Source organism: Diabrotica undecimpunctata, chromosome 6 (assembly GCF_040954645.1).
Source record: "Diabrotica undecimpunctata isolate CICGRU chromosome 6, icDiaUnde3, whole genome shotgun sequence".
Classification (NCBI taxonomy): domain Eukaryota; kingdom Metazoa; phylum Arthropoda; class Insecta; order Coleoptera; family Chrysomelidae; genus Diabrotica; species Diabrotica undecimpunctata.
In genome coordinates, this window is record NC_092808.1 from 137,041,232 (window position 1) to 137,060,851 (window position 19,620).

A 19,620-nucleotide genomic window follows, 5' to 3' on the forward strand; every position below is an offset into this window, starting at 1 on the left:
ACAAAACAAATGAATTAATGTCAAATATAATTAGATAGTACAATATTAATTATTACAAATTTTTTGGTTGCGAAAGCAAATTATTATTATTAAAAAAATGTCTGTCTTTATTTTAAATTTTAACACAAAAAGTTACCTGGATTGCACTGGGGTTTTACACAAAAATTCTGGGGGTAGAAACCAAACTTCGCTGGAACTCAAACTCTGTACCACTCGAACAAATTTAACTCCACTGTGATAGGACAAGACAAAATTGAGATGGGAAATTGGGCATGGAACACAAACTTTGGAGCTCTGCTTCTTAAAAAGACTGGAAAATTGTGGTTATATTTCAAATCCTCACTTTAACTGTAACTATTAAATAAACAATTAACTGCCACTAAACTTATTTTCCATGAAAAGGGGTAAAAACAGAAAACTTTACAAATTCGACGAATAAATTTGGATCCACACCTAAGCTGACTGTCTCTTACAGCGACCCAAGTTAGAATGGCGAAATTATCTTTAAAATTCATTAACATAATTTGGAATAACAAAACACTTGACGGAAATATTTATTTAAAACGCAGAATATGAAACGCAAAAGAATGCCGAAGACGTGCACATCTGTAAAACATAATCAAACTCTAGAAATGTGTTTATATTACTTCGGCGACGAAAAAGAACGAAATAACTATTTGGGTTTTAACTCGTACGAAAGGAAACAGAAATACACTAAGATTGTTCTTTGATACTTTATCAAATACGAGGGGATTTCAATACATATCCAAAGAATTTAGAAATACTACAAATTTTGTAAAGATCTACCATTGATCACATATCACCCATCACCCAAATGTTATAAAAAACGGCGGAGTGTGACATAAAGTGCCATTACATCTTCGAAGATTTTAGGGCAGAATACGATATTGTTGACTCCAATTATATTCGGCTATGATTGAATTTGGAATACCAAGAGAACTCGTAAAATTAACTAGACTGACAATGGGGAAAGTTAAATGTAAAGTGCGGGTACAAGGAGATCTTTCAAAACCATTTACAACCGACTTCTTCTTCTTTCAGTACCCTGTCCGATTATCGAACGTTGGCGATCATATTGGCAATAATAACTTTGTTTGCGGCGGCTCTATATAAATTAGCGGTGGTCTCTTGATACCATTCCCGGAGATTTCGGAGCCAGGATGTTCTTCGTCGGCCTGGGCCTCTCCTTCCGGCGATCTTACCCTATATTATGAGGTGTAGAAGGTTATACCTCTCTGGATGTATCATTATATGACCGAAATATTGTAACTTTCGAATGTTTACAACCGACAGATTTGGGAAAAAGCTTAAAGGGTACGATATATACCCGTAGTATACAAGTAATGATAAAAGCAACAAAGTGCAAATGTTGTAAAACAATGATACGCCCAAGGCTCACAGATCGAGAATGCTCGAGATGAAGAGTTACTACGAATATTTGAAAGCATAGTATTGAGGACCATATAAGGCGGAGTTAACAAACGGAGTCTGTGGAGAAAGTGATATAATTTCGAACTCTATAGACTTTTTGGTTACGCAAGTATCGTAAAAACCATCAAAATAAACCGCCCAAGATGGGTGGGCCATCTTGCTAAAATCACTATGCTAAATAGACCAACCGAAAGAAGAAAAGGGCGACCTAAACACAGATATCTGGATGATGTGCAAGACGATTTAAAAAAGATTGAAGTAAGGGGAGGGAGAAGACAGACTCTTAATAAAAAAAATGGAAGAACGTTTTGAGGCAGGCCAGGGTTCACTAATGGATGTAGCCAATTGATGATAAATAACCCTAGAGCTTAATGCGACTGATTTAATAAATATATTAATATATAAACTCATATGAAAAAAACATATCTTTGTGACTCTCCTACATTTAGCAAATCTTTTATCTTTAACCATAAACCCTATAAATTATTAACGTATTAAATTTATTAAATTTAAAATTATTTTACTTACAAATTTACGTTACAAATGTATTGTACACTTTGGTATGTAATTATACATATATTCCTTACTTTTAAAATTACCAGAATAAATTGCGCAAACACCCAAATATTCCTGAGCCCTAAATTGCAGCATAATCTTTTTAATGATACAAAATAGGGATGGTATAAATAAATTACAACATCGTTGTTATTTTCGCAAAGCTGTAAGCTCTATTAAGGTAATTTTCAATTTACGTCTCCGCACAGTATCCCTTTTGGCAACAAAAACAAGTTAAAAAGCGACTACAAATACCGAGAAATTCAAGCATCGAGGCTAAAAATCTAAATTAAGATGAATAAACACTGTAAGACAGCAAATCGATACAATAACAAAAGAAGATGAGCCAAAGAGCGATGGAAAAGATCGCTGGAAAGCTTCTTACGTTGATTGTTTTTATTATATATACATTAAAAAACAAAATCATCTCAGAAGAGAAAAGTATATGGATCAGTCTCTGTAAAAATACTTTTTTGGAACCGAGTATGTTTAGAGGCGAAATAAATGTTGTATATAAAACCATAATTTGATATCGTGAAACGGCTTAAGAAGATTGTGATAAAAAACTACAAAATAAACGTATTTGATCCTTATTTAATCAAAAAATTTATAACTATATTTATACAGTGTGAGGATAAAGTATTCCTCTCTTCTTCAACTACATTAACAAACGATACAACAAAATCTCTTACACACGCCGATTTTTAAATTTCTTCGAATATCTAATGCGATCAAAGTTTCAGTATTTCGATAAACACCTTACCATATGACAGCCACACCCTCAGTTTTTTTTAATGTATTCATAATGTTTACCATTCGCATATTTTAAAGTAGTATAACCTATGTTTAGTTTTTCTTCAACACTCTGTAACATTTTTGAAATATTTATGTTGTTACGATCTTGTATAATTCGCTGTATGTATACACCTCCTTTCTTACGTTAACGACAACTTTAGAAGCAGTAGCAGTTACTACTTAGTGTCCAAACAACCATTTGCAGCACATACATCCCTCCTGACCATACCCGCAATGAAAAAGAGTTAGTCGGTTTAATGTTTCGACTTTCCCTTCCGTACATTCTTGTTGGTGACTTTAATTCCCATAACAGAATTTGGGGATTATTGCGTATTTTTGGTAAAGACAAAATTATTGAAAATGTCTTGAATTACTAAAAACGACCCATTTATGTTAAATACTGGACAATACTCACTGAACATCTCTTTAGGATCATTTTCAGCTAATCTTAGGCTTTGCGACCCTGAAATTGCACCTTCTCTCTCCTGGGAAGTCTTTGATGATTTACACGGCAGCAACCACTTTCCTATTATCATTTTCAACTCCTCCAATAAGCAAACCACTACTTAGAAGTTGCTGGAACCTTAAACACGCTGATAGGTTAAAATTTAATTCTAAAACCGATATATTATTATCTTCTTTAGTTATTACAGAGGGTATTAACATTACCCTAAATTTGGTTAACCAATGCTTACTTACTGCTGCTGAATCATATATCGGTAAAAAAACAACTTACAAAACGGTACCCTGGTGGAACTCTGATTGTAATAGAGCCATCCGTTTATTCAAGCATGATTTAAATAAATGTCGATGAAATAAAACCCAAGTTAATCTTCAACTTCAAGCTAAAGCTAAATTCATTATTAAGCAAAGCAAAAGATCCTTATGGAAAAATTACACTTTCTCACTAACACACAACACAAACCTCTCTCAACTTTGGAAAAAAATTTCACAAATCCAAGGCAATAAAACTAACCTTAAGATTTTTCCTCTAATATTCAGAAACATAGTTATCTATGACAGCCAATTAATTTCCAACACACTCACTAATTATTTTGAAGCCAAATTTTGTAGAGTATCTCACAAAAAAATTCTTATTAGGGATTGATTTATGGTCTAATGCTTTATACTGCCAATAACGTGATATTTTGCAATACCGTTTGATATTCCTTGTGTAGATAATTTTATTCATCAACTTATGACCGATATATGCTTTGCAAAAATCTAGTTTTATTTCAGACAATGCAATACTTAATAATTATATTTCTAGTTTTTACTATTTAAAAAACAAAAAAACATAATATTTAACCTAATAAACAGTGCTAGTCAAAAGTCCGTTCCCCCCCTCCTATCTTTTGAACGGTTTTACTAATAATAGTGAAATTTGGAGGGAGGTAATAAACAGACGTAGGCTTCTTAACTGGTCATAACATGTGACGTAATAGTGACAGTTGACGTGATTGCGCCAGTGTGACAGATAATTTTAAATAGCACCCTATGAAAAGTGATACCTCGTTTGAAAGGTATTGAAAATATCTATTCAACCATACTAATTTTATTTAAGTTTAAGCTCATTTTGATGAATAAATTAAATAAATACTAAAATTGTAGTTTCGCATTTAATTAATAAATATTAAAACCTCCGCCACTGGTTATTTGTCAAAAAGTTAACATTTTTCAATTCTCTAATTGTTTGTAGGTCATCATCACATTTTTTTTTTTTTACAAATAACTAGAGGCGAACGTTAGAATATTTATTATTTTGACGAATAAATAAAGAAAATAAACATTAAAATTCTGGTTTGACATTTAATTAATAAAAATTCTAACGTCCGCCTTTGGTTATTTGTCAAAAAATTTGACGTTTGTCAATTCTCTAGTTGTTTTTAGTTGGCAAACGCGTTTATACCTGAATATTTAGTTTTTGTTTCTGCCTAGTTTAGTCAATTCAAGTTTAGTCAAGTTGTTTTTAGTTAGTTGTTCTCAGTTAATATTTAGTTTAAATATTGTTTAACGAGGCGTTTAAATTTTTACCAAGGCAAAATGGTACGTACTGTAGCCGACAAAGTAGCACCTGTGTTAATAATTGGTGAATGTGGAAATAATTTGGAAATGAGAGGTACCCCGATCATTAGTTCCCCCGTTTTAATGAGAGGTACCCCGATCGCCCTACATCGAGAGCTTATTTGAGGAAGCTTCTTCGGAAGTTTAAACAAACAGGTAGTGTTCAAGATGTCAAACGATCTGGTCGACCAACAATTAGTGACGACAAAAAAATTAACATAATTTCAGAAATGGTAGTGAACCCTACTTCTTCTACAGCCCAAGTTGCAGCTATCTATGGAATCAGTCAAAAGACAGTACACCGAGTGTTGGCTGAAAACAAATTTCATCCATACAAATTAAAAATTGTGCACCAACTTTCAGATGATGACCCCGACCGAAGACCAGAATTCTGTGAAAATAGGTCCACTAAAATTAACCAACAGCCCAATTACATAAAAACAAGTTGTTTTAGTGACGAAAGTACTTTTTCTCTCAAGGGAAATGTTAACACACACAATGTGAGGAATTTGAGTGACACAAATCCTCACGTCTTTCGTGAAACACATACTCAATTTCCAAAAAAAAAAATAAATGTTCGGGCAGGTATTTTGGGAAACCACATAGTTGGGTCTGTTTTTCTCAATACTAAGTTAACCGGTGAAGTGTATCTGGAGATGTTACAAAATGCAATTGAACCATTAATACTTGAAAATCTGGAGGATAATCCAGATGAATTCGGCAACTTGGAAATAACGTTTCAACAAGATGGTGCTCCTGCACACCATTATGGTGCAGTAAAACGTTACCTAGATGAGGAATATCGTGGTAGATGGATTGGACGACGAGGTACGATAGAATGGCCAGCTCGGTCACCGGACCTCACACCATTAGATTTTTTTCTGTGGAGATACTTGAAATCTAAAGTTTACGCTACAGCAACCGACAATATTGACATTTTAAAACAACGAATTGTTGAAGAAGGTAGGGAAATTTCCCCCGACACATTTGAACAAGTACGGCAAGAGTTTAGAAATAGGATGCATTACTGTCACGAAGTAGATGGAGCACATTTTGAACACTTACTATAAGAACTGGTTGTTAAATATTTATCAATTAAATGAGAAGCTACAATTTTAGTATTTATTTAATTTATTCATCAAAATGAGCTCTAACTCAAACAAAATTATTATGACTGAATAGGTATTTTCAATACCTTCCAAATGAGGTATCACTTGCCATAAGGTCCCATTTAAAGTTATCTATCACAGTGGCGCTGTAACGTCATCTGTCAATATTACGTCACCTGTTATGACTAGTTGAGAAGCCTACGTCTGTTTATTACCTCCCTCCAAATTTCACTATTATAACAATAACCGTTCAAAAGATACGAGGGGGGGAACGGACTTTTGACTAGCACTGTATAAATTTTGCATATTTAATATTTGCGCTGATGATTTACTGTTACTTTAATGTTTTAATTGTTTTTCTTTTAATATATCTGATTACTTGAAGTTTGAGACAAAATTGATATATACTTTATAAATTTTAATATTAACCTATTGTCAGTATTATAAACAAAACAAAAAAATCGTGTGCTTATTTGAATCTATGATATAAGTCTGTTTGTTGTAATATAGTCGACGTATGTACAAGTTAAATATAAACGACAATGACCCGTTAAAAATTCGGGCCAACAACTACCTTCTTACTATTACAATGGACTTTCCAACGGATATAAACCGGATCTCGAACAGGACTTAATAAACTTTCTCTCCGATGCAGAATAATTCAATTTCAAACGGATTATGATCAATGGTTAAAATACGGTCGTGAGGCTTAGTCATCTACTGAAATTATGTAACCGAGAGTATATTGAAAGAGTTGAATTTATACAAAAAAGCTATTTGTTTAACAAAATTTGATGTATTTAGAAATACATTTAAAGAAAATATTATTTTTAGTTATATTTATGATAAAAGAACATGAGTAGTACTCTTAGGTTAGATCGATGAAACTAGATCAACGAAAGTTTATGACTTGTTTAATTATCCAAGTTATTCATGAGTACAATATTCTTTGCAAAACTATCTGAACAATTTGTACAAATATCATCATTTATTATTATAACTAGACTTAGGCAAATATGCAAATAAAAAAGTATGAAATATGCGCATAAATATGCAATATTTTATACAAAAATATGCAGTATTTTATGCAAAATATGCATATTTATCTAGAAAATATGCATGTAATAAAAAATATTTACAATATTTTTTTATTTACAAAAATACTTAAAATATTATAAATACATAACATATACAATTATTTTAACATATAAATATTATTTTGAATTATGGTAACAATAGATTATCAAACGATGTTCAAAATTTTCTAATCAAAACTTATGGCTTCTATCTGAATACATATATTTGTAAATAGAAAAACTTCTTTCGACATCAACTGGTGTAACTGGGGCATTTTTCAAATTTAGTATAATAGATGGTTCTAAATTAAGTGGTTCGGAAAATATCCCAGCTAGTACCTGAACCACTTCAAAAAGAACCTGGTAACCCTATTTTTTCCATGGTTACTTTAAATTTTAGAAAAATTTCCTTTCCAATAGTACCTTTATCGTTTTGACACAATGACTCAAATTCTTTTATTAAAACTGTACTTTCTAACAATGATAATTTAGAGGATTCTAATTGAGTTATAGTTTTCTGGACAAAACTATAATTTGATTTTATGAATGACAGTTGCTGTTGGAGTATGTTATTTTGGAAGACTTGCTTAGCTTCCAATAAAGATTGTCAACTATCATCCGTTAATTATTATTTTTTAATCAACACAATGATCAGCATAGAAATTAGCTGCTTCCAACCATGTTTCCCAACGTGTTAAAATGGGTTGCGGTGGCAGTGGAACAGCAGGAAGTATACTCTGTAACATTGCATTCTTACAGGTGATTTTATCAATACCTTTTTGACGCTCGCTATTAAACTGTTAACTAGTGGAAATTTTTTTCTTACTTCCTCCCCAACTCTGTTTATTCCATGCGCTAAACAAGTGACATGTATTAATTTTGGATAAAATATTTTTAAATCATTTTGTCCTGCTTTCACCATATATGGTGCGGCATCAGATAAAATAAGCAATAAAAAAACATTAGGCACAGCAGCAGGAAGAAAAAAGTTTACTAATGCTTCTTGTAGAAACCGTGGTATTGTTAGATCGTTGGTTTTTTCCACTTCCTTACCAAAATTAAATACGATTTTGGAAAGGTTTCATCGCTAAGTACACCAATCAATAGGTGCACAATGTATCTTCCTGACGAGTCAGCAGTCTTGTCCACACATGTAAAAGTAATTATTACCTATTTCGGCTTTTATGTTGTGAATAACTGAGTAGTATAACAAATTGACCTTATTTCTCTTTGGAGTTCGTTCATTGGAAATGTTTTTGTTTGCAATATTTTTTTAAAAAAGAACTAAAGATTTTATTAAATAATTGTGAAAGCGGTATATTAGCAGATACTAATGCACGACACAAGTCTTCGTTAAAAGTTTCTTGTTCGGTTTGTTTTTTGGAACTTGACTGAAAGTACTTGGACACTGAAGGTTGATATTTTTCACCGGATGTGGTTTTTACTTTTTTAGCTAAATGTTTCGCGGTTCTGACATGCTGATCTATTTGAATTTTTTTTTTCAGATGAAATCTAAAAAAGAATATAAATATTCTATAGTTGTATCCATTTTTAAAATCTAAGATTGTAGAAAGAAACTAAAAATGAACCGTTTTTGCATAAAAATTAAAATATTTAAATTAAATGTGCAAGAAGGAAGAACCGCCAAATATATACAAGAGGATCTTGGTCTTTTCTGTTTACATTTAAAGAAAAAATACTGTGAGCATAAATTAAAAGCACTTAATTAATTAAGTCCAATATATGATATGTTTTTGTTTTTAGCAAAATTAAAGCAAACTATGCTATTGTTAGAAAAAAAATGTTAGCGACATTTCAGTAGACTATTAAATGATTTGAATTTTAAATGGGTATCCTATTTTTTATCGCAAGGAGTTTAAAAAAATGCTTGAAAAAAGAAAAAATACATCGATTTATTGCGAACTAGCCTTGTGTCGGTACTTTTCTTAAACATGTAAATTTTTAAAATAAAATAAAAAATATTACGTATGTACTTACGGTTTTGCCACAACATGCGCAATAAACTTTATCCATATCCATAGATAGCTCTTTGTAAGGTTTTATCCAAGTTGAAACATTGCTTATTTTCGGCATTTTTAAAGCACAATTATTATTTACAATTAGAAATACACGTCTTTTACGCCTCCAGTTTTACAACAAAAGTGAAACCAAGTAAAACTGACAGTCAAAATAAAAATTTTTACCTAGAGACATAAACTAGCAAACACAAACCCTTAATTCCAGGACAAAACGTGACAAAACTATAGGCCGCTGTCTTTTATTAGTTACTATACCAAGAATTTGAATACCAAGTGATTCTAAAACATAATTAAATAGTGGCATTTCCATGCTATCTGTAAGTTTGAATATAAAAATACATGGTTAACACCAAATTTTCAAATTATATGCACTTTATGCTCAATTTTATAAAAATATGCAAAATTTGACATTTTTGCATTTTTTATGCATTATATGCAAAATATGCAATTTGCATATTTGCCTAAGTCTAATTATAACCTAAGAATTATTTCGATTTCTGTTTTTCCTATTTAATAAAATGGTTTTGAAAATACTCTTAGAGCGAAGTAAAATTTAAATCTTGATCTATTTATCATGGACTAGTGATTTTGAATCGTCATCTACAGTCACTTATTAATAGACTTGGGCAAATATGCAAAGAAAAAGTGAACAATATGCGCATAAATATATACTATTTTACCTAAAAATATGCATTTATTTTAAAAAATATGCATACTGTCTGTTTGGGAAAGAATTTAATATTTATTTTCATATTTTATATTTAATATTTTTTTTCTCTCTCTCTCCAATGGCGCTACAGCCCAAATCGGGCCTTGGCCTCCTCCAAACCATGCCTCCAACCTTGTCGGTCCCGCGACGATCTTCTCCAGGTTCTCAGGTCTAGCAAATTTTGCTCGTCCGCTGCCACTTCATCCTCCCATCTTTTCCGTGATCTTTCTTTTGGTCTTGCGCCCCGCATTTTACTATTTAGGGCTCTTTTCGGCAATCTTTCTGTCTCCATTCTTACTATATGACCAGCCCAGCGAAGTCTCTGAACTTTAAAATATTTTTTTTACTGTACTATAATATGATCTAATTTATTGGTATATTCTAACTACTTTACTGTAAAAGATATTATTTTCTGTAATTCAGTAAAATCTCATTGTTAAACTGGCCGGAACACATGTCTGTTTTTAAGTTCAAAGATTCGACTTTTCTTTGTTATTTTGGGTCACTTCCTTGCAAACCATAGAAAACGTTGTAAAGTATTATATTACTGTGACTATTAGGTTAGATTATCGCCATTCAAAAACGCCCTACAATAGAGTTGATTTATGGGATGTCCTTGCCCCACGAACCGTTGACCATCCCTTAGAAGTTGTAGGTGCAGATTTTTTATCCTTACAAATGCGAACACTTTCTATTGAGACAGCGTACTGAAAACATCCGGTTTATCGGTTACGCCCAATCGATCTTCGGCGCGGAGCGTCAGGACGTGGAACTATATTTTCTACTGCCTGTTACGATTAACACGCCAATATTTCAAGAGGTAAGTCCTATTCTTTGTACAGATAACAGCAATGAGTTAAAGCCAGCTAATTTTCGTAATTTATTCACAAATAATATTTTTGCTATTTGCGCTAATTTATTTACAGGCAAAATATTGAATTATTTCTTCGATTGTTATTCTTATTTCATTTATCCAGCGACCTCTAAGTTTTACACAAAAACACTGTCAATGGATAGATTTTTATATTTCTGGTGCCACTAGCAGAACAGCCAAATGAATTAGGAAGATCGAAATCAAATATAAAAAGATGGATAAGTGGCCGTTCTGAAAGAATATCTAAACGGCAGAAACGGATAATCAACGTTGGAGACCATTTGCCACAACAAATACCTACTAGGAGAAGGTGTTTTAGATGCTCATAAAATAAATCAGAAACTCGAACTACGATTATTTGTACAACATGCAATGTGTCTCAATGCAAAATTGTTTTTCATTACATAATTCTAAGAAGTTATTTTTTTTTGTGTAATGTACTTTTTTTATTTTGAATATAAGTTTGTTTCTGTGCTGATAGGATTTATTTATCCCGCCATTCAACACTAATAGGACATATGTGTCCCATGTCTTTTCTAAGGATCCAAGGACACGCAACAATTAAAAAAAAATCAATCGCTTGAATCAAAAAAAAGGTTAAAAATATACCCTTAAAGATTCGATTTCGACTTACAGAATACCTCTAAGAGTGAGTGTCTTGGTAAGAGCAGTTGTCTAAGTTATCTCTTTTCGGGATAAACAAATTAAATAACTTATAAACTATTCAGTCAATCTGTTTCAAATTTAGCACACTTTAATAACTCATTAACTGCTACCAGGGCCGCCGCTAAGGTATTGGCCGCCCGTGTGCAACTTAATATTTGCCGCCCCTCTTCTAACACTTTAGACATACATACTATTATTTAAAGAAATGTGCAGAAGATGCATAATATAACAATAATAATTTGTAAATAGATAAATACTTACTTGAACATTTAGACTAATCTCCATGATCCAACGTCCATATATTATCCTAATTTATATCCTAATATCCCATCATAATATCCTAATTTAAACGTCCATTATCCTAATTTAATAACCATGATCCAACGTCCAGAATATGTATATCCCAATATCCTAATTTAAACGTCCATTTAATTAAAATAAACCGTGAATAGAAACATAAACACATAAAATAACTAAAAACGCACTTTTCGGGCTTTCGTCTCGGAAAACTTTTTGACAATATCTTTAATGTCGAATGTCGCACACACTTCATGTTCTATAGATAACATTGAAGAAAGCAGAAACACATCTTACTACAATTGTTATTTGTTCTACGTGCGCCCCAATATTTTTTCTCCATTTCATATAATTTTTGATGAACAGAGTCAACTGTTAATCCTTTTTTTTATGTTGTAGATAGTTTTAACAGTTTTTGAGAATATTTTATATGAGCTGCACCGGATTCATGTCTTTTTAAAATAATAGCTAAATGTTGCCAGTCACTTACCCCATTAATTCCACTAAGTAATTGTCGGCTGCTTTCATCACAACAAAACAGTTTACAAGGTGCACAAAAAACACTATTTAGTGATAATGAGTAAAGTAACCACGGGCGATGAATTTGGTCTTGATTAGGTAATGTGCGATAATAATAAGTTTATGAAAATTTCCTATTATTTGTATCTCTGGGCAACTTAATTTTTGTAATTTGCTGAGGAAAATTTTCAACAACAAATTGATCTTCACTTGGATTTATATTTGCAGGACATTTTCCGGGATCATCTTAAACCAAGTATATGCTGGAGCTTCCTACACTGCAATCCAGATTAACTGGAACATTAATTGTTCTGTCTTGGTTGGTGGTTTCAGGTTCAGACGTTTCAGCATCAGCACTCGCACTATCGCTATTATTGTAATCAAATCATCCGTCTCTATCCGCAAGAATATTCAATTGTTTGGTACTTTTTTCTATGGTTTGGACTTCGCTTGAAGTTGAAGGTCCTAAATTTATATCGGAGTCTTCTATATTTTCATGTATGTTTTTTATCAAAAATGATTCCAGTGCACCGCTAATTTTTTTTTCTCCTCAGTTTTTGCCTTTTTTATTGGTCTATATTAAAAACCTGAAGGTCGTTTTTTTTTCTTTCGGACATTTTGAAATTATCACTTAAGAACGAAGCCGGCCGAATTTAACAAAATAAATCCAAAAACACTGCAAATAAGTTGTCCAAATAATGTTTCTCCAAATAATATGTAGCCGTAACGCGTATATGAATAAAATTGCTCTGATTTCGACGTTACTGCGAAATACAGTACCTACTGTGCAAATTCGTTGTTACTATCGAATTCTCAACTAAGACTGAACATAAGACATAATAACCCATCTATAAACATAACCATAGGAACAATATTATAACAGAAACTTTACAACCACTTGCCTAAATTCTTGTAAAGTATCTACGTGTAAAATCTCAAATAACTGAAGTCCGAAAGCCGCCAGCCGATTTGAATTAAAAAGTATTTCCGAAACTGCTTTATGACTGTACCTGAAAAAGTGCGGCAGTTCATACAATAGATAATATTTTCTGACATTTTTTTTAGATTAGGATGAAAATAAGAAGTATACATGATAAATGAAACGCATTTAAGTATTATCACGTACTGAATAATTCTTATTGTTTGGAATATTAGAGTTCACAGAATTATCTGAATCATTATTATTTAATTATGTGAATTTATTTTCGTTTTAAAAAAGTATTATCATCAGTGTACTACTTTTGGCCGCCCCTATTCTTGGCCGCCCGTGTGCGGTGCACACTTGGCACACATGGTAGCGGCGGCCCTGACTGCTACAATTTTAAGCCGTTATATTACATGCCATACAAAAACAAAGTTATTAACATTTGTAAATGGCTGCAAAATTAAGGGTTTTTTTGGCACTATCTTGGTGAATTCTTTATGTACATTTATCTTTTATGTACGTTTATATTGGGGAGAGGTGGGATAGTTGATCCTGGTTGATACTTGATTCCTATTTAAATTTTGCGCCCAATGATATCCTTTTACTGTTCTGTTGACCCACTTGGGTAGTAGAGGCCATACTGTTTACTTTGTTTTGACAAACGGCTGCTACTTCAGAACACGCTTGACATTTTAATCAAGATTATTCTATTTTGTGACATTGAAAGTTTATTTTACGCGTACGAGGTAAGTTATCTTTAATTCGTTTAGTTTATAATTATACTGCCCAAAGAGGTGAAACATTTGTACTTTTATGCACTAAATACTAAAACATTGATATTTAAATTGTAACTGTTTTAATCTAAAAGTTGCACTTGTTAGAAAAATGTCATTGCAGGGATAGTTGATCCTATTAAATGGGGGATACTTGATCCCAGGATCAAGTATCCCACTTTGTGTTTCTTTTAATCTCGTGTTTAATGTAATTAATTTTATTCATGTTTCTTTTTTCAGATGCCATATAAGTACTCAACTAAAATAGGAGCAAAGAAAAGAGTTCCATAAAAAGCGGCTGTAAATGCGGTAAAAAATGGAAGAAGCTACAACGCATCCGCTAGGTAGTTCGGAATAAATGTCATGACATTGAAGAGGTTGTGCAGAAAAAATATGATATCTCTTCCAGGCTACAAGGTGCGCCAGGTTTTTTCACTTGACCAGGAAAAAGAACTTGGTATGTTTTCGAAAGATATGTCCAAGATGTATTACAGTCTTCTTCTTCTTCTTCCTATGCCGTCCCCATTAACGGAGATTGGCGACCACATTTTTAACAGCTTCTCTGTCTTTTTCAACGTGGAATAATTCGTCTACAGTCATGTTTGTCCAGTCTCGAATATTTCGCAGCCATGACTTCCTCTTTCTACCTATTCCCTTTTTGCCATCGACTCTACCCTGCATGATGACCTGCAGAAGACTATATTTATTATTTCTTAGTATGTGTCCAAGGTATGCAGTCTTGCGTACTTTTATCGTTCTCAACAATTTTTTGTCTCGACCCATCCTTCTCAGCACTTCCTCATTGGTGACCCTGGCAGTCCATGGGATTCTCAACATTCTCCGGTATATCCAAAGTTCAAAGGCTTCAATCTTTTAATTATTTGCGCTTTTAGTGCCCATGTTTCTACCCCGTACAATAGTTGCGACCAGACGTAACATTCAACAAACCTCAGTCTCAGCGCAATATTCAGATTTTTGTCACAGAACAATTGTTTGAATTTTAAGAACGCTGCCCTTGCCATTTCTATTCGTAGCCGGATCTCTTGGTCTGGATCTAATTCTGTGTTGATGTAAGCTCCCAGATATTTATATTTTGTCACTCTCTCTATTTGCTGTCCACCAAGAGTTAGTTGTTCATTATTTATTGGACTCCTTAATACTATCATAAATTTGGTCTTATCTGTGTTGATGTCAAATCCCATTTGAATGCATTCAGTATTTATTGCATCTAGTAAAGTTTGTAGTTCTTCTATACTCTCAGTCATAATTACCGTGTCATCTGCAAATCTCATGGTGTTTATGATTTCTCCACCAATTCTTATTCCCTCTTTTCTTTCCCATAATGCTTTTCTGAATATGCCCTGTGAGTACACGGTGAAAAGCGTCGGAGACAAGACGCATCCTTGCCTAACCCCCCTCGCAATCGGTATATTATTTGTTTCTATAACTTACTTACTTACTTAGTCTTACTGTGGTGAAATTACGCAAATTGACATACTCCTATGCTGCAACAAATAGGATATCATATTCCCCTGCCTGGGATAAAACAAAGCAAGCTGGCCGCGACTGGTACCGAGGTTTTCTTGATAGAAATCCTACGCTGTCATTAAAGACACCAGAAGCTACAAGCTTGGCACGAAGCTCAGCTTTTAATTGTCACATAGTTGGTACATTCTTTAATCAATTAACAAATGTTTGTACACGGTACCAGTTTCCTCCTGAACGTATATGGAGTATTGACGAAACTGGCCTCACTACAGTACACAAACCTGCTAAAATAATTGCTGTGAAAGGATCGAAACGGGTGGGGAAAATTACATCTGCAGAACGAGGCGAACTGGTTACGGTGTGTACTGGCATCAATTCTGCAGGGAGTCACATACCTCCTTACATGATATTTCTCAGAAAAAACTGGCAGGACAGGTATTTAAGCCATGCACCTCCTGGCAGCAATGCAACAACATACCCCAGTGGATGGATGACTTACTCTGGTTTTCTGAAGTTTTTTGAACACTTTGTTCGTTTAGCTCAGCCAAGCCTTGATCAGAAACATTTAATTGTTATGGACAACCATGAGAGCCACTGCTCATTGGAGGCTGTAAATTATGCGAGAGACAACGGCATCGTATTTCTTACAATTCCGCCGCACACCTCTCATAAGTTACAGCCATTGGACCGCGAGGTTTTTGGTCTACTAAAAACTTACTACTCCCAAGCAGCTTCCAATTTTATGCTCAAATTTCCCGGGAGAACTATAACCATTTACGACATTGCAGAACTGCTTGGAGATGCGTTACTCCAAGCCATTGCTCCTGTAAATATCAAAGTTAAATAAGTGGGTTCAAAGTGTCTAGAATATGGCCAATAAATCCAAACATATTTACTGACGACGAACTTTTGACCAGCGCTTTCACGGACCGTCCAACCCCAATTTGGATTCAGGAATCAGTTTTGGATCCAATACAGCCAACTCCTAGTGCTAGTACATTAATTTCTATAGAACCAACGTTGACTGGGGCCCTAAAAACTTGCACTCCAACATCGGATATAATGTCTGTGAAACATTTTTCTCCACAAGACATCATGCCCTATTCCAAGGCAGCACTTCGTGCCCAATCTTCTCGAGGTAGAAAACGGGGCGCTCTCGCATCCTAACTGATACATCTAAAAAAGCGGAAATTGAAGAACTTGCTCTTAAGAAAGCCGCAATCAATAAGAAAAGAGCAGAAAAGCTTCCAACACTTGGAAACACTGAACTTTTCGATTCGACTGATGAAGAGGAGGATGATGTTCCCAGCCTTCCAGATAGCAGCGGTGGCTCTGATTTTCTTTTAGATGATGAGCTTATTGATAACATGGATCCTGAGCCCGACGACTACGTTTTAGTCAAGTGTTGTACTAAAAAAACAATGAAGTTTTATGTTGAAAAAGTTTTGTGCTCGAAAGAAAATACATTGGAAGTTAAATTTTTAAGGCGGAAGTGACTAGAAGGAAGCTGTTTCACTTTTCCAACAGTAAAGGACGTCAGCGAAGTGGATCAGACAGACGTACAAAAGCTGTCGCAGCCGTGCGTCAGTAGAACGGCCAGTACTGCTGACTGACATTATAAAATTTAACCATAGATTTGATGCTGTTTTCTAAAGAATTGTTTTTTTTTGGATCAATTTATTTTTGTATTTTTGTATGTTTTTATTTAATGTTTTTATTTAATAAACTAGGTAGTTTAATTTGTTTCATTGTTTAATTTAATTACCTTTCATAATTAGCAATAATTACTTATGCTGTGTATTATAGGTGGGATACTTTATCCCAGGGATCAAGTATTTTCCTCCCGGGGATCAAGTATCCCTCATGGAAAGGAGTTCTTGACCGCACTAGTGTTTTACAAGAACTGATCTACCTTATTTGTTCTACAAGAAAGAGATTCTAGGTGAAGACCCAGTGGAAGGAGATAGCCACATTATGAACCTGTTTATTAAAATTAAGAAAATGACTATTATGGTCTGAAATAATCTTTAAACACTAAAACAGAGATCAACCATCCCACATCTCTTCTCTACCTTTCAGAACCTTCAAATATCTGTATAAGATTTTTACGTAAAATCAATTATTTTTTCCCAAATATACTGAGGGATATGAAAAAATGAATGAACAGGAAAATAAAATATAGAAATATTATTGTATAATTTATTTTTTATTTGTTGTAGTTTATTCTTACAAAATCTCAGGATATTTTAACTTTAAAATATCCTGAGATATTGAAACAAAGTATCTTACAGAAAATTAGAAAATTTATTAGGAGCCGTAGAAACGATCCAGAAATAATTCAGAACTGCAGCGTGCTCTTCGGCAATAATAGGAACATTTGCACCTGATAAACTACCTCATGCGAATTATGTTATAACGATTTATGTAATTGCACGTTCTCTAATTATTGAAGTTCGAGGACCTAATACACGATATTATTCTGTACACGTACACCGCTAGAGTGAAAATTACAAGGCATACAATGTTATGAGTTATCTTCTAATTTCGTCGGTTTACTTTCGTACTTTTTTTTCTTTATGACATTTAGACTTAAGTGAGTTATGTTTCAAATTAAAATTTTGTATTAAGAAATATTGTTTTGGTTCCTCGAATATTTTTGTTACAAAATGTGGTCAATATTACACTTTTAAACAAAGAACAATACAAATGTACTTTTTTTATTTATCTATACTACTATATTATTATAGATAAGGAAGCTATCTCTAAAGACCGATACTGCCGAAATATATTGGAAACATGGCGAAACTACTGTGGCGAGCTATATAAAAATAACGACGTACCCGCAGAAAATCAATGGCCCTCTGACTACCCTAGAGAATTTACTGTCTTACTCGCTGAAGTCAAAGATGCAAGTAAATCGCTAAAGAAAAATAAATCCCCAGGCATTACATATCATCATTATATCTGTATCGCTAATTGGAATTCATGAAAATGGCCATCTGATTGGTGTACCTAAATTTATATCCCGCTACACAAAAAAGGAACTACTACCAGATGTAAAAACTACCTCACACTGTCACTAATAACACATGTTAGTAAAATAATGAGAACATACTCCGGAGCTGACATAAATTCAGACCATAATCCATTAGTAGGCGTAATGCAGATAAAATTGAAGAAAATCCAAAAACAAACAAATATACCACGGTTTGATGTCTCAAAGATAAAAGAAGAACCTATACGTCAGAGCTTAAAACAAGAAATAAATGATAACTTAAAGAAAATCAAACAAGACGTGATAAAAACAACAGATGTTAATGACAAATGGAACATGGTACAGGAAACTTTAATAAAGGCAGGAGAAAAGCTACTGCAGACAAAAATAAGAAAAAAACAGAGATGGATGACTTCAGAAATCTTAGATCTAATGGAGGAAAGAAGGAAACATAAAGGCAGAAGTAAAGCAAAATACAAGGAACTACAGAGATTGATAGGAAAGAAAATTAAAAATGCCAAATCCACCTGGCTTGCTAATCAATGCAGTGAAATAGAGGCATATGCTAAACAGTATGATAGCTTTAACATGCATAAGAAAATAAAGGAAATGACAAATACACTGAGAAAAAAGAAAGATGCCCTTCTGAAAGACGCAAATGGAAAAATAATTATAGAAATTAAAGAGTAATTAAAAAAAATGGAAGACATACATAACAGATCTGTTTGAGGATAATCGGCAAGAACCGGAAGAAATCGACAGCGAAACGGGGCCAGAGATTATAATAGAGGAAATCGAACAAGCAATACGAAACGCAAAAAACGGAAAAACTGTAGGTCCAGACGAAATACCTGCGGAACTACTGAAATGTCTAGATGATGAAACTCTACCTGTACTTCTGGACCTATTTAATGAAGTATATAAAACTGGAAAAATCCCACAGGAATGGTTGGTGTCCACCTTTGTAGCAATACCAAAAACAGTATATGCCAAAGATTGTTCAGACTACAGGACAATATCACTAATAAGCCATACCCTCAAAATATTTCTAAAGGTGATTCATGGAAGATTATATAGAAAACTAAAAGATGATATGGATGATACTCAGTTTGAGTTCCGCAAGGGACTGGGAACGAGAGAGGCATTGTTTTCTTTTAATGTCCTCTCTCAAAGATGCTTAGATATGAACCTAGATATTTATTCCTGTTTCATCGACTTCGAGAAGGCATTCGACAGGGTCCGATATGAAAAACTAATAGAAATACTGAGAAACAAAGATATAGA

At 33.4% G+C, this 19,620-nt stretch overlaps 1 protein-coding gene across 1 annotated transcript; it reads left to right on the top strand.

Annotated features, from left to right (window-relative positions):
• The first annotated feature begins 6,830 nt into the window (after window positions 1–6,830).
• Window positions 6,831–16,188, top strand: LOC140444636 (uncharacterized). The gene is made up of 2 exons (XM_072536400.1): window positions 6,831–6,847; window positions 15,318–16,188. The coding sequence occupies exons 1-2, from the start codon at window positions 6,831–6,833 to the stop codon at window positions 16,186–16,188; spliced, it is 888 nt and encodes a 295-aa protein (XP_072392501.1).
• Window positions 16,189–19,620: the final 3,432 nt, after the last annotated feature.